The 26,627-nt window shown below is 37.9% G+C and overlaps 1 protein-coding gene across 1 annotated transcript in view; it reads right to left on the bottom strand.

Annotated features, from left to right (window-relative positions):
* Positions 1-342: 342 nt before the first annotated feature.
* Positions 343-26,627, bottom strand: part of foxd7 (forkhead box D7) — a 110,983-nt gene continuing 84,698 nt past the window's right edge. The window contains exons 2-3 of the mRNA XM_061973327.2: positions 7,813-7,949; positions 343-1,307 (exon numbers count right to left, since the gene is read on the bottom strand). Of these exons, the coding sequence (XP_061829311.2) occupies positions 422-1,294 (873 nt within the window). The 5' untranslated portion in view covers positions 1,295-1,307; positions 7,813-7,949 and the 3' untranslated portion in view covers positions 343-421. The remainder of the gene's footprint in view (positions 1,308-7,812; positions 7,950-26,627) is intronic.

Below are 26,627 nucleotides of genomic sequence, written 5' to 3'. Positions count from 1 at the left end.
AATATATTTTTCTCTTTCAAAAATATTTTATTTCCCCAACCAAAATGCTCGTTTACCTCAACGTATCATCCATTATAGAATGGCTTCGTTCTGTTTTAAATGATATAGTAATAATTAAATTACAATTTATGTTCAGCATGCCTTCATTTATTACACTCTATATATTATTGTTTCTCATTAAGCATTTCTGACATTTTTGCTGTTTAGTTTTTTGTCACATTAAAATAAAATATAAAATATAAAAAAAGTGTTTTACACTAAACAAAAGCAACCGACGGCGTGTTTGGATTCATTTTTTATTCAACTGAAATGTGCACCTTACACATTTATTTCAATGAATACTTTTTTTTTTTTTAAAGTTATAAAAAACATTTATTGTCTTTGTTACCTGAGAAAATTCAAGTCCTGCACCCACCACTTTTTACTCATCGCTCAGGTGTTTAACCGCCAGCTCAGGTGTTCCGCGCCGCTGCGCGCGCACCTTCTGCTGCTCCTGTTGCAAGGTGAGATGCAGGTGAGGCGGCGGCACGGCGGGGTGGTAAAGCGCCGGGGACGCAAAGGCGGCACCGGGAGTCAGAGGCGCCGAGTAGGCGGCGCAGTGGGCCGCCGAGAAGGCTTCGATGGCGGGCTGCGCCTGCAGGAAGGCCTTGGCGCTGCGGGAGAAGAAGCTGGAGAGCGCGGGGAGGATGCTGCGGACAGGTGGGATGGAGGTGGCGTGGTGGTGGTGATGGTGCATGTAAGGGTAAATATCCAGAGTGGGCAGCTGGAGGGCCGGGGCGCCCAGCGCGTAATGTCCGTGCGTAACGGCGTGGCGCTCCTTAAAGGCGTCGTAGCGGAAATGCTGGCGCTTGAAGCGCTTCCTCCTCCTCAGGAAGCTGCCGTTCTCGAACATGTCCGAGGAGTTGGGGTCCAGGGTCCAGTAGTTGCCCTTCCCGGGGTTCCCGGGCTCCCGGGGCATCTTGATGAAGCAGTCGTTCAGGGACAAGTTGTGCCGGATGGAGTTCTGCCAGGCCGGGAACTTCTCCCGGTAATACGCGAACCTCTGGCTGATGAAGTCGCAGATCTCGCTGAGGGTCAGACGCTTCTTGGGACTCTGCAAGATGGCCATGGTGATGAGCGCGATGTAGGAGTAAGGCGGCTTCACCGACGCTTTGGCGGGAGGAGGGCACGCCTGCGCCGGGCTGCAGGAGTCCCGCTCCCCGGTGCGCTCCGGCGGCTCGTCTGCGTTATCTCGCACGCCTTCGCCCACCACGTCGATGACAAGATCCTCCATCATGTCCGAGCCTAATGTCATAGTAGAAGTCCGCCTGCAGACAGGTAGGACAAACAAACAAACAAAACAAACAAAAAAATAGGTTTTACGCACGACTTTGGTGCAAAAATGGGCGCACTTCCATCCTCCTCTCCTCTCCTTCTCGGAATCAACCAACTTGGAAATGAATGTCGTTGGTCAAATAAAAAACAGCAAGTATGTCGGGTCGTGCGTAAAAGTGCGTGTGCAAGACTGAAGGTGTCCGGCATCGTCTGCGCAGCTTCGGGGGGCAGGAGATGACGTCACGCAGGAAGAGGCTTCTGGCCAATGGAAAGGGACGCAAAGGTGAAAACAAGGAGGAGGCCCCCTGGACCAGATTTGAAAGACGCACTCGCATCCTCTGCGCGTCCACGCTAAGGGGATGTGGGCGTCGCTGCACGAGCCCATTCAGAAAACAAAAACAAAAAACCCGAACCCAAGAGGAGGGAACATTTGTCAATTTACTGTTTTTTTTTCCATTCCATCAAAAAGTGGAAACATGTTTTAACTATTGATGGTCGTTTGAACATCACTTTATAGATGTTCTTTTAACTGTTGTATTGTTGATACAGTAAGACAACATTGTTGTATTGTTGGTACAGTGTAGGCCTGTAAGACAACATTGTTGATATCATTTGCTGCATTCTGTCAATCTATAATTAGATGATTGGAAAAAAATTTGCAAAAAAAAAAAAAAAAAAAAAATTCTAAAGTACATTTTATTTAGGCCTAACTGGGCATATAATATAATTAAACACTAATTTTAATACATTCTTAAAAGTCTCACTTCATCTCATTAAAACAAATATAATTAAATAATGCAGAATATGGGAGAGAAGGGAAACAAAAAAATATATATATGTGAAATATTCAAATTAGGTGAGAAACATGTGTACCTTAATAAAATGTATCACAATGTGACAGCATTGGGATAAAAGTGGTATAGATTTGTAATACACACATACACACATTTGTATACACACACATAATTACATACTGTATATACATATTTATAAATATACACATACAGTATATACACACACAATTACATACTGTATATATATGTATACACTAATATGTATGTATGTATACATTATTTTCTTTTATTATATTAATTGTTGTTAAATGTTTATTTTCTTTAATATTATCATGTAATGACATTGGGATTTGTATTTCATATATATATATATACATACATATATATATATATATATATATATATATATATATATATATATATATATATATATATATAAAATTAATATATAGAGATCTATCTGTATATTCAGCTCTATTTCTATGTGTATATCTATATATATATAGATGTATACACATATCTATATATCTATATATATGTACACATATACACATTTATACATATACACATGTAAACAGACACATAATTACATACATACATACATACATATACACATTTATACATATACACATATATATACACAGACATCATTACATACTGTATATACATACATACATATATACACATATATATATGTATGAATGTATATATTATTTTCTTTAATTATATTAATTGTTGAAAGTTTATTTTCTTTAATATCATGTGATGGTATTGGGATTTGTATTTCATACAGTATATATATATATATAAAATATATATATATATATATAAAATATATATATATATATATATATATATATATATATATATATATATATATATATATATATATATACATATTTTTTCTTTTTCTTCTTCTCTGTATTATTTTATTACTAGTTTTTGTTGGGGATTGCCACTTTTCCTGCGTGTAATCTAATCTGATATTCCTCGAGGCACAAAGGAACGTGGGTGGGCTTTTCAGGACCATAAAGCTGCAGATGATTTCCAAAATTCAGTAGGCATGTCTACAGATTGAAAACAGCCCACGTGTGCTTTCAATAAGGACAGTGCACTGGAGGAAAAACAATAAGTGCACTTCAAAGGAAATGTGACACCAAAATCGTGTTTATGATGCTAATTGTATTTTTTCTCTCTCTCTTTAGTGTGTCTGTGTGTTTTTTTTTTTTTTAAGTAAACACATTTTAAACGTTTTAATAATTGTGTTGTGTTTGTTTCAAAGATACAGAAATGGACATTATATTGGTGCATATAAGCTGGTAGTAGTAATACTACCATACTAGTAAAATAATATGAATATTAATAGTAGTAATAAAAATGAACTAACATGTCTGTGTGTTTTAATTAATTTGTATTTTTATCGTGCTGTTTGTTGATGTTTTTCTCGTTTTTACTGTACTACTGCGTCCGAAATAATGTTTGATGAATATGATAAATAACACAAAAAAATATAGAATATGGATGATTAATGCATCACTTCTATTTAGCTTTAAAACAATCAACAATAAAAGAGATGCTCAGCTGATAATAAAACCACTATTTGAATTATTACATGCAATACACATGAATATTGATTCATGAGTTATTAAAGTGACTCCTGTGTAGGTCTCATTTGAACATTGCATCAAATATAGATGATAAGTAGACCCATAGCAGCACGGTGGAAGAGGGGTTAGTGCATCTGCCTCACAATACGAAGGTCCTGAGTAGTCGGGGGTTCAATCCCGGGCTCAGGATCTTTCTGTGTGGAGTTTACATGTTCTCCCCGTGACTGCGTGGGTTCCCTCCGGGTACTCCGGCTTCCTCCCACCTCCAAAAACATGCCCCTGGGGATAAGTTGATTGGCAACACTAAATTGGCCCTAGTGTGTGAATGTGAGTGTGAATGTTGTCTGTCTATCTGTGTTGGCCCTGCGATGAGGTGGCGACTTGTCCAGGGTGTACCCCGCCTTCCGCCCGATTGTAGCTGAGATAGGCTCCAGCGCCCCCGCGACCCCGAAGGGAATAAGCGGTAGAAATGGATGGATGGAAGTAGACCCATAGCAACATAGATGGCGTTCTATCAGCTGCAGTTTAAAGAGTGACATCTTGTGGTGGAACATGGAAGAGTCGCAATGATCTCAGTATAATAACTCAATCACATTCAAAAGATGTCATAAAAAGGAAATATTAAGGCACCAGCATTGCAATTATGTATAAAATTGTACAATCCCTTTCCAAAGATTTCAGGATATTTAGCAGTATTGTCACAGTAAAATGGTGTAAGTTTTACTGTGAAAGTCATGCATTTACTGTCAATTAACAATTATTTATTTTACAGTGTACTTATGATTTAAATAAATGTGTTTTAAATGCAAATTTTCCATTAGTTTTTTTTTGTTGCTGTTTTTGTATTTTCTTAAATTTAAATAAAACTATTTTTAACTTGGGAAAATGTATTTTCAATGCTGACTTTCCATCAGTGTTTTGCTCTTTTGTGGCTTTTCCAAAAACAAAACCTCTTCAAAATAAAAATAAAAAGTGTTTTCCATGTAAAAATTTCAGTTATATTTTAATTTTTTGTGTTTTTTCAAAAGTAAAACCCTTTAAAGCTTTTAAATATATGTGTTTTTAATGTGAATGTTTAATAAAATGTTTACTCTTTTGTGTTTTCTTGAAAGTAAAACCATTTTAAACTTGTAAAAAAAAAGTTTGTAATGCAAATATTTAGTTAACTTTTTTTTTCCCCGCTTATTTGTGTTTTCTTAAATCCATAGTAAAACTCTTTTAAACTTGGGGGGGAAAGTAGTTTGTTTTTGTTTTATTGCTAATTTTCCATTTGGGTTTTTGTCTTTGGATTTTTCAAAAGTAAAACCCTTTAAAGCTTTTAAATAAATGTTTTTTTTTAATGCAAATCTTTAATAAAATATTTGCTCTTTTGTATTTTCTTAAAAGTAAAACTATTTTAAACTTGTAAAAATAAGTCTGTAATGCAAATTTTCAGTTAACTTTTTTTGCTTATTTGTGTTTTCTTAAATGTATAGTAAAACTCTTTTAAACTTGGGGAAAATTGGGTTGTTTTTATTGCTAATTTTCCATTAGTGTTTTGCTCTTGTGATTTTTCAAAAGTAAAACCCTAATAAGCTTTTAAATAAATGTTTTTAAATGCGAATTTTCCATGAGTTTTTTGCTCCTTTTGTGTTTTCTTAAATGTATATTATAAACCCTTTTAAACTTGGGAAAAAGTATTTTTTTATTCTTAATTTTCCATTACTGTTTTGCTAATTTGTGGGTTTTAAAAAATAAATTATCTTTAAAGTTGGAAAAAGGTGTTTTTAATGCAATTTTTTTGTTGCTCTTTTGTGATTGTGTTTTCTTAGAAGTAAAACCATTTTAAACTTGTGTAAAAAATAAATAATAAATACCTCTTTAAAGTTGGAAAAATGTGTTTTCAATGCAATCATTTTTTTGCTCTTTTGTGATTTTTCAAGAGTAAAACCCTTATATGCATTCAAATAAATTTGATTTTTAATGCTAATTTAATGTGTTTGATTATGTTTTTATTGCTAATATTCAAAGAGTTTTTTTTTGGTCCTTTGTGTTTTCTTGAACGTAAAGAAAAACCCTTTTTAACTTGAGAAATAAAAACCGTTATGCTAATTTTCCATTAGTGATTGGCTCTTTTGTGATTTTTAAAAAGTAAAACCCTAATAAGCTTTTAAATAAATGTTTTAAATGTGGATTTTTTATGAGTTTTTTGCTCCTTTTGTGTTTTCTTAAATGTATATTGTATACCCTTTTAAACTTGGGAAAAAAGTAGTTTTTTATTTTTCATTTTCCATTGCTTGTTTGTGGGTTTTAAACAATTGAAATCTCTTTAAAGTTGGAAAAAGGTGTTTTCAATGTAACCATTATTCTTTTTTGCTCTTTTGTGATTGTGTTTTCTTAGAAGTACAACCATTGTGTAATACAAAAACAAAAAAATCGTTTTTAATGCACATTTTCAATGAGTCTTTTGCTCCTTTGTGTTTTCTTGAACGTATAACCCTTTTTAACTTGAGAAAAAATATTTTTAATGGTAATTTTCCATTAATGTTTTGCTCTTTTGGGCTTTTTCAAAAGTAAAAACATTTTAAAATAGTTTTTAAGTGTTCTTTAATGTTGATTTTAAATTAGTTGTTTACTATTTAGTTTTTTAAAGTAAATCCCTTTGAACTAATTGCCCTTTGTTCGTTCCAAATATATCATTAATTTAATTAAAATAATAATAATTATGTAATATTAATGTTTCACTTGTATTTCAATTTTGAAAGAAGTGCTCAAATAAATGGACTGACAATTCTTGGGGTGTTCAGCAGAGGACGCTATAACCCAACATATTTATGTGGCTTTTTTTAAAGCAAGTTTTTTTTTTCAATTCCAGTTGAGAAACTTACTTGTTTTAGTTTGACGCCATAAAAATGTGAGATGTGAAGCAAGGTCACGTGACGTCATAGGACTATAGAAGGCTGGGGTATTTTACAGTCGAAATATCTCACTGAAAACTACATTAGGAGGTTACCTACAGCCACAGCTGTTATAGCACTGTTTTTTTTAACCAGTTTCTGGAATTAAAGAGCCAAGTGGTTATTTCCCCTTTTTTTTTTATTAGGCTGACCTACCTCAGAATTGTTACCCTTCGGAAACAATAAATATTTGTTACATGTTCAGTTAAAAAATAAAATAAAATAAAAATACAGTCGAAATAATAATAATAATAATAATAATAATGATGGATTGCATTTTTATAGCGCTTTTCAAGACACTCAAAAGTACAAATGAATGACAAATCTGGTCACGAGTGAAACTTTCTTATTTTCTGGTGACATCACGTGTGACTCTCAATTTACCGGTCGATCTACGTTCCCATCCTCACCTATGGTCATGAGCTTTGGGTTATGACCGAAAGGACAAGATCACGGGTACAAGCGGCCGAAATGAGTTTCCTCCGCCGGGTGGCGGGGCTCTCCCTTAGAGATAGGGTGAGAAGCTCTGTCATCCGGGGGGAGCTTAAAGTAAAGCCGCTGCTCCTCCACATCGAGAGGAGCCAGATGAGGTGGTTCGGGCATCTGGTCAGGATGCCACCCGAGCGCCTCCCTAAGGAGGTGTTTAGGGCATGTCCGACCGGTAGGAGGCCACGAGGAAGACCCAGGACACGTTGGGAAGACTATGTCTCCCGGCTGGCCTGGGAACGCCTCGGGATCCCCCGGGAGGAGCTGGACGAAGTGGCTGGGGAGAGGGAAGCCTGGGCTTCCCTGCTTAGGCTGCTGCCCCCGCGACCCGACCTCGGATAAGCGGAAGAAGATGGATGGATGGATGGATCACGTGTGACTGCCACTGCCTTTGAGCAAGTCACGCTTGTCACACAAACGCCGTTATATCCCTAAAGAATATTACAGACAGTCTTTGAGTGTCAAAACAAACACAAAGTGTGGATGTCAGCAGGAAAGAGAGCACCTTGGATCCTCTTGAAAAAGCGAGGAATGCTTCCAAACTTCACTATTTGCTGACTAAGATTTTTTTTTTTTTCCCCTCCCACAAATGTGTTTTATGCTAAAAATAAAAAAAAAAGGACGCCACACAGATTTTGCAACATTTGCTGCCACATGAAAGGATCAATCACTCACTGGCATTTCCAGCAAGTGTTGGGGTCACATGACCTCTCACCCCCTGTTCCCTGGAGAGCAGAGAGGGCCCACGCACCAACTGGTCCCTGAACACAACGGGGTCACAACCTCCCCAGTTCCCTGGTGCGTATTTAGATCTACGGACAGAATGAGCAGCAAAAAAGAATAAATGGTGAATGGACTGAATTTTATCTGAAAAATTAAAGCGGTATTGTTTACAGCAAAGCACTATAGAAACAACTATTTTTACAGTGGCTGACAGAATTTTACTGTAAAATCTAAGATATGGCACGTGCATTGTAAAATTAAGTTAAACATTCTTACAATAAAAAAGCAACAACTGGTAACTCAGTTGCCAGAATTTCACTGAAATAATTAAATTTACGGTAATGCACTGTAAAAACAACAAGCATAGCTTTTATTGGAAAACACTGTCAGCTCAAATATTGTATATTTTTACAGTAAAAAACAAAACAACTGTCAGCTCATTTTACCAACAGTGGTACCGTCTTTCCATTTATAGCAATGCACTGTAGAAACAAGCGGATATTTGAGGATAAAAAACTGTTAGTTGGCAGAAATTTACTGTAAAAATAACAGGGGCAACGTTTATTCACTGTCAAAAATACAGTAGATTTAAAAAAAATTAAGTAGATTTTAATTGTAAAAAATCCCCCAAAACTGGCAGCTCAATCGCCGGAATTTTACCGTAAAAATAAAAGTAATACCATTTACACTGTAAAAAATAATGGCCAAAGTTTTTAAGGTGATAAAACGGACACTCAGTCGCCGGAATGTTACTGTAAAAATAACAGTCATGCCGTTTTTCCATTTTCAGTAATGCACTGTGAAAAACAAGCAAATATTTTACGATAAAAAAAACTCGTAGCTCAGTCGGCCGGATTTTACTGTAAAAATAACAGTGGCAACGTTTATTCAGTTACAGTAATTCACTGTCAAAAATACAGTAGATTTGAAAAAAAAAAAAATATTGTAGATGTTAATTTAAAAAAACTCTACAAAAAACTGGCAGCTCAGTCGCCAGAATTTTACCGTAAAAATAAAAGCGGTTCTATTAATGCCCTGTGGAAACAACTGCTGTAGATTTTACCGTAAAAAAAAAACCTGTCAGCTCAGTCATTTGAATTTTACTGTAAAAATAACTCTGGTAATGTTTTCCATCCACAATAATGCGCTGTGAAAAAACAACAATCGTAGATTTTAAGGAAACTAAAACTGGCAGCTAAAATTAGAGGTTACATTTTTTTTAATATACCAAATGCATTGTAAAAACAACGTCTGTAGATTTTAGGGTAAAAACTGGCAGCTTAATCACTCAAATTTTACTGTAAAAATAACTGTGGTGCCGTTTTCCCATTTTCAGTAATGCACTGTAAAAAATACCGTAGAATAAAAAAAACGTATTTTATGGTAAAAAAATAACTGGCAGCTCAATCGCCAGAATGTCACCATGAAAATTAAAGTGGTACATGCAAAAGCAACTGTAGATTTTAATGTAAAAAAAAAAAAAGGCAGCTCATTCGTCAGACTTTTACCGTAAAAACCGGAACTGTTGTTCCATTTATTATATTATTTTATACGCACTGTAAAAACAACGGCTGTAAAAATCTGTCAGCTCAGTCGCCAGAAGTTTACTGAGAAAATAACAGTGGTATGATATTTCAATTTACAGTAATGAACAGTAAAAAGAAGAAGTGTAGATTTTACGGTAAAAATAAAAGTGGTTTCGTTTATCAAGTGACAAAATGCCTTCTAAAAACAACCGCTGTAGATTTTAAGGTAAAAACTGGCAGCTCAGTTGCCAGAATTTCACTGCAAAAATAACTGGTATAGTTTTTCTATTTACAGTAACGCACTGTAAAAACAACGACTGTATATTTTACCGACCAGGCGGACCAGACCTTGGACTGATCACAGGACACGAGTGACTGTTAGCTGAAACGTTGGCGAAAAACAACAAATAATTCCATTCTATACGACACTTGTTTATTTTTTGGGACTCGAACAAACGACAAACGGGGCTTCAGGGCCAAACGATCCTTGTCGTTCAGCTGTGACGTCGTCACATTCCCTGCGGACGGCTGCTAAGCTGACAACAACATTCCTCCACACTCCCACCTGGTGGCCCTCTTAGCTCCCTGGGGGCTGTTGTCCCAGAGTCAGCTGCCATCCCAGAATAATCTTGACAGCGATAGTAAAACCAGGGAAACCTGTCCATGTCAGCCGGACACAAGATCTGTGCTTAAGCTACTCCACTGGTTTCTCTTCCGACTACTAGTTTTTATTTGTTGTTGTTCAGATGCCACCGTTTGTCTAAGTCGACCAGGGCGCGGTTTTTGATTGATTGATTGGTACCTAAAGTGCGGCCCTCAGCACCTTGTAAAAATGTTATTCATTTATTAATAACTACACTATTTTTTAAGACCGGTGTGGAAGAAATTGTCGGACAGTCTAAACTTGTAAATGAGTGGGAAATCCGATTGAGAGAAGCGTTCTGTGGGCAAGTTCTATGGTTGCTCGTAGCACAAAGTTGTGAAGGTAGAATGGTTGGAATTGGCTTAAAAATGTGGACTGTGAAAACTTTCCAGGAAGAGGTGGAAAATAGGGCTTTGGGAAACCCTGGAATTCTGGGAATTCATGGAATTTCTTTTAACTTGGAGAATGACAGTTTGATTGTCCAAGGTGAGTGGAGTGTGTGGATGGTGGAACGGTTTGAATCCGATAAGAAATATGGGATATGGAGAGGTTTGTAATTGCCCATGAATTATCAATGGGGAAACGTTTCTGGGAATTCCTGGTAATCAGGGACATTTTGGAACCTGGAACTTGAATGTCCAGGGTGAGTGGAGTGTGTGGATAGATGGGGGAAAGGTTCGAATCGGAAAAAGAATTGTGGTATGAGAAGAGGTTTGTAATTGCTCGTTCAGTATCATTGGTGAAAAGTTTCTTGTAATTTTTGGTAATCAGGGAAATGTTGGAACCTGGAACCACTTTGGCTTGAATGTCCAGGGTGAGTGGAGTGTGTGGATGGTGGAATGGTTCGAATCAGGTGAGAAATGTGGGAGTTGTGCATGTTTGAAAAATGGCCCATTCATTTGGAAAGAAAATTCCAGGAACTCCTGGTAAACTGAAAGTTTTGGGGAAAAAACAAACAAATAAGTTTGTGATCCAGGTCGAACCGAACGTTGTGATATTTGAAGGGTTGTGATCGGATGAAAACTGAGGGAGGAGCGGGTCGTCGAAAAAGGGAAGAATTTCCAGAACACCTGGAATTCCGGGTAGTCTGGCATATTTAAGAAAGCAATCCAATGTTCGCAACGGTGTCCTGGCCGGGCCGAACGTATTTATACTTGAACGGTTCCGATTGTAAGAAAACTGCCCACTCATTTTAAATGGGGGAAAGTTCCTGGGAACCCCTGGTAATCAGGGACATTTTGGAACCTGGAACTACTTTGGCTTGAATTTCCAGGGTGAGTGAAGTTTGTGTATACTAGAACGGTTTGAATCGGGTGAGAAATGTGGGAAATGTACGAGTTTGAAAAATGGCCCATTCATTTGGAAAACATTTCCAGTAATTCCTGGTAAACTGAAAGTTTTGGGAAGAAAACAGATATGTTTGCTGTACGGGTCAAGCTAAACGTTGTCATACTTAAATGGTTGTGATCGGATGAAAACTGAGGGAGAAGAAGGCCATCGAAAAAGGGAAGAATTTCCAGGAAATATGAAATTCCTGGTAATCTGGAATATTTTGGGAAAGCAATCCAATGTTAGCAACTGTATCCTGGCTGAGCCGAACATATTGATACTTGAACGATTCCGATTGGATGAAAATTGCCCATTCATTTTCAATGGGGAAAAGTTCCTAGTAATTCCTGGTAATCTGGGAAATTTTGGAACTCTGAACCACTTTACCTCTAATGTCCAGGGTGAGTGAAGTGGAACGAATCGGCTGAGAAATGTGGGAATTCTGCAAGTTTTAAAAATGGCCCATTTAATCAGAAAACATTTCCAGGAATTCCAGGTAAACTCAAAGTTTTGGGAAAAAAACAGATACGTTTGTTGTCCGGGTCGAGCTAAACGTTTTCATACTCAAATGGTTGTGATCGGATGAAAACTGAGGGAGAAGAAGGCCGTCGAAAAAGGGAAGAATTTCCAGGAAATATGAAATTCCTGGTAATCTGGAATATTTTGGGAAAGCAATCCAATGTTAGCAACTGTATCCTGGCTGAGCCGAACATATTGATACTTGAACGATTCCGATTGGATGAAAATTGCCCATTCATTTTCAATGGGGAAAAGTTCCTAGCAATTCCTGGTAATCTGGGAAATTTTGGAACTCTGAACCACTTTACCTCTAATGTCCAGGGTGAGTGAAGTGAAACGAATCGGCTGAGAAATGTGGGAATTCTGCAAGTTTTAAAAATGGCCCATTTAATCAGAAAACATTTTCAGGAATTCCAGGTAAACTCAAAGTTTTGGGAAAAAAACAGATACTTTTGTTGTCCGGGTCGAGCTAAACGTTTTCATACTCAAATGGTTGTGATCGGATGAAAACTGAGGGAGAAGAAGGCCGTCGAAAAAGGGAAGAATTTCCAGGAAATATGAAATTCCTGGTAATCTGGAATATTTTGGGAAAGCAATCCAATGTTAGCAACTGTATCCTGGCTGAGCCGAACATATTGATACTTGAACGATTCCGATTGGATGAAAATTGCCCATTCATTTTCAATGGGGAAAAGTTCCTAGTAATTCCTGGTAATCAGGGAAATTTTGGAACTCTGAACCACTTTACCTCTAATGTCCAGGGTGAGTGAAGTGGAACGAATCGGCTGAGAAATGTGGGAATTCTGCAAGTTTTAAAAATGGCCCATTTAATCAGAAAGCATTTCCAGGAATTCCAGGTAAACTCAAAGTTTTGGGAAAAAAACAGATACGTTTGTTGTCCGGGTCGAGCTAAACATTTTCATACTCAAATGGTTGTGATCGGATGAAAACTGAGGGAGAAGAAGGCCGTCGAAAAAGGGAAGAATTTCCAAGAAAACATGGAATTCCTGGTAATCTGGGATATTTGGGAAAGCAATCTATTGATAGCAACGGAATCCTGGCTGGACGTATTGATACTTGAATGGTTCCGATTGGATGAAAACTGCACATTCATTTTCAATGAGGAACAGTTCCTGGGAATTCCTGATAATCAGGAAAATTTTGGAACCCGGAAATGTGGGAATTTTTCAAGTTTAAAAATGGCCCTTTTAATCAACATTTTTTTCCAGGAATTCTTGGTAAACTGAAAGTTTTAGGAAGAAAACAGATACGTTTGTCGTCCGTTTGTTTTGATACTGAACGGTTGTGATCGGATGAAAACTGAGGGAGAAGAAGGCTGTCGAAAAAGGAAAGAATTTCCAGGAAACATGAAATTCCTGGTAATCTGGGATATTTGGGAAAGCAATCCAATGATAGCAACGGTATCCTGGTCGGGCCGAACGTATTGATACTTGAACGGTTCCGATTGGATGAAAACTGTACATTCATTTTCAATGGGGACAAGTTCCTGGGAATTCCTGGTAAGCAGGGACATTTTGGAACCCGGAACTACTTTGGCTTGAATGTCCAGGGAGAGTGAAGTGTGTGGATTTTTTCGGAAAACATTTCCAGGAATTCCTGGTAAACTGAAAGTTTTGGGAAGAAAACAGATACATTTGTTGTCCGGGTCTAGCAGAATGTTTTGAAACCGAATGGTTGTGATCGGATGATAACTGAGGGAGAAGAAGGTTGTCAAAAAAGGGAAGAATTTCCAGGAAAACCTGGAATTCCTGGTAATCTGGGATATTTGGGAAAACAATCCAGTGTTAGCAGCGGTGTCCTGGCCAGGCCGGACGTATTGATTCTTGAACAGTTCCGATTGGATGAAATCTGTACATTCATTTTCAATGGGGAAAAGTTCCTGGGAATTCCTGGTAATCAGGGAAATTTTGGAACCGGGAACTACTTTGGCTTGAATGTCCAGTGGGAGTGAAGTGTGTGGATGGTGGAACAGTTTGAATCGGGTGAGCTATGTGGGAATTGTGCAAGCTTGAAAATGGCCCATTCTTTTGGAAAACATTTCCAGGAATTACTGATAAACCACAAGTTTTGGGAAGAAAACAAAAACATATTTGTTGTTCGGGTCGAGGCAAACGTTGTGATACTCGAACGGTTGTGATCGGATGAAAACTGAGGGTCGAGAGGGCCATCGAATAAGGGAATAATTAAGTTAAAAAGTTAAAGTACCAATGATTGTCACACACACACTAGGTGTGGCGAAATTATTCTCTGCATTTGACCCATCACCCTTGATCACCCCCTGGGAGGTGAGGGGAGCAGTGAGCAGCAGTGGTGGCCGCGCCCGGGAATCATTTTTGGTGATTTAACCCCCAATTCCAACCCTTGATGCTGAGTGCCAAGCAGGGATGTAATGGGTCCCATTTTTTATAGTCTTTGGTATGACTCGGCCAGGGTTTGAACTCACAACCTACCGATCTCAGGGCGGACAACTAGGCCACTGAGTAGATTTCCAGAACATCTGGAATTCCTGGTAATCTGGGATATTTGGGGAGTTATCCCAATACGGGGCCGAACGTATTGATACTTGAACGGTTCCGATTGGATGAAAACTACCCATTCATTTTCAATGGGCAAAAGTTCCTGGGAATTCCTGGTAATTAGGAAAATTTTGGAACCCGGAAATGTGGGAATTTTGCAAGTTTAAATTATGGCCCATTTAATCAAAAAACATTTCCAGGAATTCCTGGTAAACTGAAAGTTTTGTGAAGAAAACAGATACATTTGTTGTCTGGGTCGAGCCGGATGTTTTGATACTGAACGGTTGTGATCGGATGAATATGGCCCATTAATTTTCAATGGGGGGAAAGTTCCTGGTAATTCCTGGTAATTAGGGAAATTTTGGAACCCAGAACCAGATCCAGCGTGAGTGAAGTGTGTGGATGGTGGAACGGAACGAATAGGCTGAGAAATGTGGGAATTCTGCAAGTTTGAAAAATGGCCCATTTATTCGGAAAACATTGCCAGAAATTCCTGGAACTTATTTTGGCTTGAATGCTGCCACCTAGCTCAAGGCGTAGCTATCGTTCAAGCATGAATAAAAATGCAAACACTGCAAGTCACCCTGCACCTGGCAACCAGTCCTGCTGGTATATTATATTTGGTGTGTACGTTTTGTCTCAGCATGTATTGAGGAGATGACATAAACAAAAGTCTCTCCTCTAGAAGTAGAGCACCTGCACATTAAATGCTTCTTGTAAGCAGGTTTAAACATGTGTTTTGCAGATTTCATCAATGGAGTCGTCACTTGCCATGGACGCAGGTTAAAAATACAAATGCTTGTGAAATGACTGATGCACACAAATCAAAATGCTTGGTTAAATAAGCGTGTCAAATATAATTTACTGCCTAGCTTGTAAACCACTAACCACGTCATTTCCCACCAGCTAGTTATGTAGTCATATACTGGAGGTTCTATCCTTGATTTGACATTGAAGACGTGCATGTTGGGCTAGTAGGAGGTGTGTATGTGAGTGCGGGGCCCCCTGCTCCCAGGACTCATCCTCAGTCTGCCGGGTCCAGCGAACCCGTGACCAAGAACAGCAGAAATGAAGGAATTGATGTCATTTCCATTTAGATTACTGCGGTTTGACAACTTTTATTTTGGTGGTGTGTGTAGGAAGCAATCCAAGTTGCATGTTGGGTGACACGGAGATGTGACGTCTTTTGTTTGGGTGTTTTGATGCAAACCCATGTCCCATTTGTTTATATATATATATATATATATATATATATATATATATATATATATATATATATATATATATATATATATATATATATATATATATCAGTGACGTACAGTCAGGGGAGGCAGGTGAGGAAAGAAAAAAAATGTAAAAAGAAAATAAAATGAATTAAATTGTTATATGTATCCAGTGATTATACTATAAAGTTATTTTCCATTTAACTTCACCAGTTTTAGATAATTTTTATTCAAAATCGCTGAATTTTCACATTTGCCGTTCAAATACTGAGAAGAGACTTGCGGTGAGTCACCAGCCAGTTGAGCCTCGCCAGGGATTACGCAATGACTCAACTAACCGCTGACCTGCTGTGCAGTGAGACCATATTGCAATATGAATTATATTACACATTTCCATAGATTAGTTAGCAGAGGTATTTAATGTAAAGTGTATTTTGTCAACAACTGTATGTGTGTAACGTATTTCTTGTGCTGAGCAATCATAAAACGGCTGCGAAGACGCACTGGGTGAGGCTCGCAGTAATCCCGCCTCCTGGTGGTTGAGGGCGCTAGTGATCCCAGCGATCATTTTGCGACTACTCGGCTGCAGAATAAGTGACAACAAGCAGCAACAGTTAGCAGCGATCGTTTATTTTTTCCTCTCGCCTGGACTTTTAACATGGAGGATTACATATCTAAAATAAAACAGTTTTCTAAACTGGACTTTCAATCGAAGCAGGAGGTAATAATTAAAGGAAGATCTCCATCGAGACAGAGAGACTTTTAAAACTGAAGAAAGATAAGGAAGACTTCTATAAACAAGCTATCGATGCTTTTGTTCAGAAGGAGCGGCGCACGGACTTCATTTATAAGTAAAGGTAAGACCATAATAACGTTTTTTTTATTAAATGTGCTTTTTTGTGTGCTACAGTTTGTATGTGTAAAGTTAAAGTTAAGTTAAAGTACCAATGATTGTCACACACACTAGGTGTGGTGAAATGTGTCCTCTGCATTTGACCCATCCCCTTGATCACCCCCTGGGAGGTGAGGGGAGCAGTGAGCAGCAGTGGTGGCCGCGCCCGGGAATCATTTTTGGTGATTTAACCCCCAATTCCAACCTTCGATGCTGAGTGCCAAGCAGGGAAGAATGCTGGTATGAGCTTTTAAACATAACCCGTTAACTGCTGCCAATCAAATGGTGAATAAGATACTCTTTAGGGTTCATATGTTTGTAAATCTGACTGTGATGAAGTCAGTGCCTCACCAGCCCTGAACCTCACCACACGTCACTGATATATATATATATATATATATATATACATGCTGTATATATATATATATATATATATATATATATATATATATATATATATATATATATATATACACACATATACAAAGGCCAACGAGACCGAGGAGTGGAGAAGGTTGGATGAACATCTCAGCGGGCTGCTGCAAAATACGCTGCGCGGGTCAGTGGTAGCCAAGTTAAACCTGTTCGGAGAAATCCTCTATGAAGAATGCAGCAACAGGTATGGCAAGGTGACCATCAGAGAGGCCACAATAAGACCAAAGAGCAGGAGGGAGAAAGAGATTGATGACCTGGTGGCAAACAGAAGGCAGCTCCGCAAGCGTTGGAGGGAGACAGAGGAGTCTGAGAAGGAGGGCCTGAAAGCTCTCTAGGATGAGATCAGAAGACGCCTCGCTAACCTACGGAGGGCAGAACGTATCAGAAGACGGAGAAAAAGGAAAGAGAAGGAAAGGTCAAGTTTCTTTAGGAATCCATTCCGGCATGCACGCGGGCTCCTTGAGGAGAAGACAAGTGGAACCCTGGATATCTCCAAAGAAGAACTGGAGAGGAGCACATCCACACTCAGTACAGTGACCCAGCAAGGAACAATCCCCGAGGCTCCCCAGGGTATGTGCCCAGACCCTCAGAACCATTAGCCCTGTTTGATACATCACCACCCAAGCTCAGCGAGGTCAGGCAACAGATTCCTAAAAACACCACATAGCGCTGCTGGCCATTAAAAAATATAAATACACAAAATAAGAATAATAGTGAAGGTAGAAGCCTGAAAACCTGGTCCTTCGCTTAAATGTGGCCCCCAAATGATTTTAGTTGAATAGTCCTTTCTCTGATTACCGTAGTGTTTCGCTTCAGAAACCATAGGAATTATAAAAATAGTTTTGATATTAAGGGTTTGAAAACAGATTTTTTAAATGTCTGACAGGCAAGATTAAAAAGATGAAAAAAAAGTGAATTTTGGGGGGGAATTTCTCTTTTCTGTGCATCCCAAATAGTGAAAAACTGCTTGCATGAGGCGGCTAACAAAGCAGGCAATGGAGATTCATCTAGTTCACCTATAAAGCCCTTGGTCCCCAACCACCGGGCCGCGGCCCGGTACCGGTCCATGGATCGATTGGTACCGGGCCGCACAAGAAATTAAAAAAAAAAAAAAATTTAATTAGAAATTGCTTTTTTAATTTTTTTTTATTAAATCAACATAAAAAACACAAGATACACTTACAATTAGTGCACCAACCCAAAAAACCTCCCTCCCCCATTCACACTCATTCGCACAAAAGGGTTGTTTCTTTCTGTTATTAATATTCTGGTTCCTACATTATACATCAATATATATCAATACAGTCTGCAAGGGATACAGTCTGTAAGCACACTTGATTGTATTTCTTTATGACAAAAATAAATAAAAAATAAAAAATAAAAACTATACTATATTATTTACAATATTTAGTTTTTTTCTGCATTGCCGCAACTTCTTTCCTGGGTGCATTGATTTCACACACGCATATTTTGCACATTTCGCATAGCAACGAACGTTACTTCCATCAACAACAACATAGAGAGCAAATTTGGAGTTTTCCACCATTAACCCTGGCAGACTTTGCGACAGCCTTGGCGGCGTTAGCGTGTAGCATTATTGCTATACGTTTCAAAAACGAACATAAAACAATGACTTACAACCATCCCATCAGACTGTGCCCTTAGTGAGAGTGGACGTTGTATCTTTCAGCACTTGTGCTCTCCTTAAGCCGCTAAATTCTGCTACATTCCTCACTCAGTCTTATGCAAGTTGTGAGCCATGCTATCCACTGCTTAAGAATTACCGCAGCAAAGTTGACCAAATGCACATTTTGGTGCCACAACCTTCTACTATACAGGTGAGAGGCACCTAACATTACCTTTGACTAATTTAAAGGTAATACAGCAGCAACAAAAGCACCTAGTGGCCGGGGGAGCAGTCTGAGCAAGGCGCTGTGACACTAAGCCAGAAAAGTAGTTCCTCGGCGTTAAAGTTAAAGTTAAAGTTAAAGTACCAATGATTGTCACACACACACTAGGTGTGGCGAGATTATTCTCTGCATTTGACCCATCACCCTTGATCACCCCCTGGGAGGTGAGGGGAGCAGTGGGCAGCAGCGGTGGCCGCGCCCGGGAATCATTTTTGGTGATTTAACCCCCAATTCCAACCCTTGATGCTGAGTGCCAAGCAGGGTTAACACTTATAATGACTACAGTATGTGGCCCTAGCTTAGTCCATGCCAGTAAGAGCATGTAAATGGAGCCTTAACTTTTTAGGAGGCCGAATTAATTGATAGATCACCAGTACCTGCATTGTTTGCTGCCTCATGCTATCAGGTTTTCCCTATTTAGAACCCAGAAAGGAAACACATAGGGATTATGAATGATGGGAAAAATTCCAAAAATAGGTACTTTTTTTTTTTTTACCATGAAGTTGCACCCACAGTTGACTGCTGAATACTGTGTTTCCTTCGAATAGTAGCGTGGCAAACAGGTTGTTACATGTTAGCAAAGTGGCTCAGCATTTACACCCCAGGAGCATTTCTCAACTGTCATTTGAGAACAAATGTGACCAGTCAGAGCAGTTTATTGAAGGTAGGCTTTGGAGCGATGCGGCTTTCTGTTGGCGTGCGTGGGAAAGCGGTGAACTCGGCCATGAAAATGAGAAAAATACATTCCGGGTACGGGTAGCGCTGAGCGTGAGGCCACAATGTCAGTGCTTATTGTTGTCTCACCAAGTGGCAAAGGGGCCAAGAAAAACATCCATGAAAGGAAATAACTTTTATCTTTGGTGTCTTTCCCAGTCGGGACACCATCTGGTGCACACTCATAATTCAATTTTCTTTCAATTGAAATCTGGTTAACCTTGTTAGCGTGTCGGACAAAACACACATTTTATATATATATATATATATATATATATATATATATATATATGCGATGAGGTGGCGACTTGTCCAGGGTGTACCCCGCCTTCTGCCCGATTGTAGCTGAGATAGGCTCCAGCGCCCCCCGCGACCCCAAAGGGAATAAGCGGTAGAAAATGGATGGATGGATGGATATATATATATATATATATATATATATATATATATACACATATATACACACACATACACACAAATATATACATATATATATATATACACACACACACAAATATATATAAATACATATATATATATTTATATATATATATATATATATATATATATATATGTATATATACATATATACATATCTATATCTATATATATATATATATATATATATATACATATACACACACATATATACACACATACACAAATATATATATATATATATATATATATATATATATATATATATATATATATATATATATATATATATATATATATATATATATATATATATATATATATATATATATGTATATATATATATATACACCAGTGACGTGCAGTCATGGAAAGAAAAAAAAAGTAAAAAGAAAAAATAATAATTAAATTGTTATATGTATCCAGTGATTATACTATAAAGCTATTTTCCATTTAACTTCACCAGTTTTAGATTATTTGTAGTCAAAATCGCTGAATTTTCACATTTGCCGTTCAAATACTGAGAAGAGACGTTGCGGTGAACAGCAGCCAGTTGAGGCACATCACTCAGTGCCGCAACATGGATTGCGCAATGACTCGGCTAACTGCTGGCCTGCTGTGCAGTGAGACTGTATTGCTATATGAACTATATTATACATTTCCATAGTTTAGTTAGCTGAGGTATATAATGTACAGTGTATTTTGTCAACAACTGTATGTGTGTAAAGTATTTCTTGTGCTGAGCGATCATAAAACGGCTGCAAAAGACGCACTGGCTGAGGCTCGCTTCCTGCACCCCCGCCGTAGAATTGTTATATCAACTAAAGCCCACACTTAAACTTTCCACGTGCAAGATTGAATCTATTTAAAAAAATTATTTCATAAGAAGCCAAAAAGTGCAAAAACAATAATGTTGGTGTTGGAGGAGTTGTGAATGACTGCAGGGACAAAAAAATAAAATAAATTGTTATATGTATCCAGTGATTATACTATAAAGTTATTTTCCATTTAACTTCACCAGTTTTAGATTATTTTTATTCAAAATCACTGAATTTTCACATTTGCCGTTCAAATACTGAGAAGAGACGGTGCGGTGAACAGCAGCCAGTTGAGGCACGTCACTCAGTGCCGCAACATGGATTGCGCAATGACTCGGCTAACTGCTGGCCTGCTGTGCAGATACACCTGCAGACTGCAGGTGTACCTAATTCACAACTCCTCCAACACGAACATTATTGTTTTTGCACTTTTTGGCTTCTTATTAAATAACTTTTGTAACCTATTTTCATGGGCTTTCTTCTTTGTGATGTTAAGTTCCTGTTATGCGCTGTTATACAGTATATGCCTTGAGCTCTTATTTTGAAGGCACTAAGAGCGGAAGTGATGTCACGTTGCGGAGGTTTTTGAAAGAACGTAAATAAAGTGGTCCTCGTGTAAACTGGAGCCTCCGTGTTTGTTATTTTGTAGTTTCATACAGTATAGGCGACATTTATAAACCCTCGATTACACTTTTTTAAATAGATTCAATCTTGCACGTGGAAAGTTTAAGTGAGGGCTTTAGTTGCGGTGCATGGACTTAATTTCTAAGTAAAGGTAAGACCATAATAACATTTTTTTTTAATTAAATATGCTTTTTTGTGTGCTACAGTTTGTATGTGTAAAGTTAAAGTTAAGTTAAAGTACCAATGATTGTCACACACACACTAGGTGTAATGAAATTTGTCCTCTGCATTTGACCCATCCCCTTGATCACCCCCTGGGAGGTGAGGGGAGCAGTGGGCAGCAGCGGCGCCGCACCTGGGAATCATTTTTGGTGATTTAACCCCCAATTCCAACCCTTGATGCTGAGTGCCAAGCAGGGAAGAATGCTGGTATGAGCTTTTAAACATAACCCGTTAACTGCTCCCAATCAAATGGTGAATAAGATACTCTTTAGGGTTCATATGTTTGTAAATCTGACTGTGATGAAGTCAGTGCCTCACCAGCCATCAACCTCACCGCACGTCACTGATATACACATACACATTCATATATACACATACACATTCATATATATATATATATATATATATATATATATATATATATATATATATATATATATATATATATATATATATATATATATACACATATACATATACACATATACATACATACATATATACATACACATACATAACGTATTTTTCGGAGCATAAGTCGCACCTGCCGAAAATGCATAATAAAGAAGGAAAAAAACATATATAAGTTGCACTGGAGCCCGACCAAACTATGAAAAAAACTGCGACTTATTGTCCGAAAAATACGGTACATATGTACATATACATGCATACATATATACATATACATACATACATATATACATATACATATACAAACCCCGTTTCCATATGAGTTGGGAAATTGTGTTAGATGTAAATATAAACGAAATACAATGATTTGCAAATCGTTTCAACCCATATTCAGTTGAATATGCTACAAAGACAACATATTTAATGTTCAAACTGATAAACTTTTTTTTTTTTTTGCAAATAATCATTAACTTTAGAATTTGATGCCAGCAACAAGTGACAAAGAAGTTGGGAAAGGTGACAATAAATACTGATAAAGTTGAGGAATGCTCATCAAACACTTATTTGGAACATCCCACAGGTGTGCAGGCTAATTGGGAACAGGTGGGTGCCATGACTGGGTATAAAAACAGCTTCCCAAAAAATGCTCAGTCTTTCACAAGAAAGGATGGGGCGAGGTACACCCCTTTGTCCGCAACTGCGTGAGCAAATAGTCAAACAGTTTAAGAACAACGTTTCTCAAAGTGCAATTGCAAGAAAAGGTCATGTAACACAGTGGTGAATATGCCCTTTCCCAACTACTTTGGCACATGTTTCAGCCATGAAACTCTAAGTTAATTAATATTTTCCAAAAAAAAAAAAAGTTTATGAGTTTGAACATCAAATATCTTTTCTTTGTAGTGCATTCAATTGAATATGGGTTGAAAAGGATTTGCAAATCATTGTATTCCGTTTATATTTACATCTAACACAATTTCCCAACTCATATGGAAACGGGGTTTGTACATATACATATATATATATATATATATATATATATATATATATATATATATATATATATATATATATATATATATATATATATATACACACATATATACACATATATACACACACACATATATACATACACATACGCATAAATACATATTCACATACATATATACATACATATTACACACACATACTGTATATATACATATTCACATATACACACATATATATATATATACACATATCCACATATATGTACATATAGACATATTCACACACATATACATATACATATATATATATCTATATCTATATATATATATATACACACATATCCACATATATATACATATAGACATATATATACATATACACATACGTATACATATATACATATATACGTACATACATACATACGTATATACACATATATACATACGTATATACACATACATACATATATACATACGTATATATATACGTGTATACATGCATATAAACGTATATATACGCATATATACGTATATATACACCTATGTACATATATACACGTATATACATATATATATACTTGTGTATACATATATATATACACGTGTATACATATATATATATATACACGTGTATACACGTATATACATTTGTATACACATAGATACATACGTATACATGTATATATACGTATATATATATACATACGTACACACACACACACACACACACACACACACACACACACACACACACACACACACACACACACACACACACACACACACACACACACACACACACACACACACACACACACTGTAAAAAAAAAAAAAAGGCGCTATATATGCTAAGTATCATGACTGAGCATTTGTGTATTGAACCAGGATTTGATATACGAGTGTGACCATCCCTGTGATCAGGTTGGAAAAGAAAACATTAAATTATTTGTTGGTCTGGACCCATCTTATAGAGACGGCAGGCAATGTGCAATGAAGCATTGCATCAATGCAGCCCACAAATGCTGTATCAAAGATTCTGCCTTTGAAATCTACTGCTGATAGACTTTGGATACACACTCAGAGTGGTGCTGAGTTCAAAATAATGTTTTTGTGGTTGTAGTCATACCCAAAGGTAAATATGTTTTCTGCTGTATTTTATCTAACTCAAATATCTAAATAGGGTAACCAATGTCTATTTATATTAGAGTGCAGAACTTGTGATTCAGTCTCGTATTAGGTTTAACGAGTAATGTGGGCTTTTACATCTTATAACAACATGAAACCATTCACCCCTAACGTGTGAGGAAACCCTGCTATGTGTGCACAAAGCGTGTGTGACATTTTAATCCCTTCATAGAAGAGGATTGGGATTGAAAGGCAGCACACGTGATCGCCGGACAATGAAGACATTGTGGAGTGACGACCCGCTCGGACAGAAAGTGCTCATGATTCCTCTCCGTGTTATAATGCAGTACTTCCCAAGCTCGAAGTTACATTTTTAGAATTAGAAGAATACCACCTAACAAAAAATGTTGTCTTGACGCTAAAAGGTGGATTCAAATGAAGCACCTTCTGCCATCTAGTGGAAGAAAATGTAATTGTTCTGTGTGTTGGATCAACGAACAAAGATACGATATGCTCCGGACTGGTATATAAGCCAAACCCACTAAATTTTAGAAAAAAATTAAATAAAAATCCATATATTAGCCGCACCGGACTATAAATTGCAGATATATACGTTGTAAAATGAGTTATTTACACAGAAATATTCTGTGAATGTTTATTTACGTACCTTAAAACATTTCCAAACCGTGCCTGTAACACGGCAGTAAAACGGCTGATCAAACAAAACAGAAGTCATCGTCATGGACCCACTAGCTGTGCAAGTGTAGCGATGTAGTACTCCTTTGCATTGTGTTTCCCCCCAAAAGACGACACCCAGTCTTTCTTCCGGCTCAAACATAGTTTATTCTGGTGAAAACAATCATAGTGAGTCTCCAATCAGCCTTCTCTATACATTTTAAACCGTCCCATGGAAGATAGCAGACTGACTACACACATTAACACACAATAAAAAAAACACACACAATACTTTGTGAAAACAATCATAGTGAGTCTCCAATCAGCCTTCTCGATACATTTTAAACCTGCACAGAAATAAAACAAAACAAAACTTAACATAAATGTGTCTCCTTTAGGCCTACAGCAACACAGCTAGCCTGCTAATAAGTTAGCTGAAAGCTATCAAGCTAATTCACGGGGCGCCAGAGAGCACAACTTACCGTCACATGGAAGATAGCAGACTGACTACACACATGGGCTGGAAGTCTGCTGGGACACATACTTGCCAACCCTCCCGATTTTTCCTGGAGACTCCCGAATTTCAGTGCCCCTCCCGAAAATCTCCCTGGGCAACCATTCTCCCGAATTTCTCTCGATTTTCACCTGGACAACGAAATTAAGGGCGTGCCGTGATGGCACTGCCTTTAGCGTCCTCTACATCCTGTCGACGCGTCCGCTTTTCCACCATACAAACAGCGTGCCGGCCTAGTAACATGTTGTATGCAGCTTCTGCATACACACGGAAGTGACTGCAACATACTTGATCAACAGCCATACAGGTCGCACTGAGGGTGGCCGTATAAACAACTGTTACAAATATTCCCCACACTGTGAACCCACACCGACCAAGAATGACAAACACATTTCGGGAGAACATCCGCACCGTAACACAACATAAACACAACAGAACAAATACCCAGAATCCCTTGCATCCCTAACTCTTCCGGGCTACAATATACACCCTCGCTACCACCAAACCCCGCCCAAACGGTGCTTTGAGTGATGAATGAGGAATCCATACGAGTAGAACGCTATGGACGGCAAGAAGACTGCACGGCTCTCTACTGGGGTGGTGTAGCTCGGTTGATAGAGTAGCCGTGCCAGCAACTTGAGGGTTCCAGGTTCGATCCCCGCTTCTGCCATCCTAGTCACTGCTGTTGTGTCCTTAGGCATGACACTTTACCCACCTGCTCCCAGTGCCACCCACACTGGTTTAAAAATGTAACTCAGATATTGGGTTTCACAATGTCACTAGAGAAAAGCGCTATATAAATAGTATTCACTTCACTTCCGGTTGAAAGCACTAAATGGAACACTGCAGCGCCTGCAGTGAGCTAACTTGTCCAAAAGATGGCTCCACAGCACAAACAATAAACCACCTTGTCAGTGTGTTTGCTTGGTTTATTTTTGAGAACTATTCTTATTATAGTCGTCAGCGAAGAAAAATCCATAAATTAGCCGCACCGTACTATAAGCCGCAGGGTTCAAATTGTAGGAAAAAAGTAGCAACTTATAGATCGGAATTTACGGTACATTATGATGTATAGGTTGAAATAATTGTGCTAGGACCAGTTAAGGGAAATTGCGCCACACCGGTTAATCTCTGTCGCCGCGGTACAGTGATTGGGAATCACAAATAGGACAGTTCCACGAGGATGAAGTTCTGAATTAAAAATAATGTCTTCAGGTAAA

Source organism: Nerophis lumbriciformis, linkage group LG22, assembly GCF_033978685.3.
Source record: "Nerophis lumbriciformis linkage group LG22, RoL_Nlum_v2.1, whole genome shotgun sequence".
Taxonomy (NCBI): Eukaryota; Metazoa; Chordata; class Actinopteri; order Syngnathiformes; family Syngnathidae; genus Nerophis; species Nerophis lumbriciformis.
This window is presented reverse-complemented; position numbering and strand designations above follow the sequence as displayed.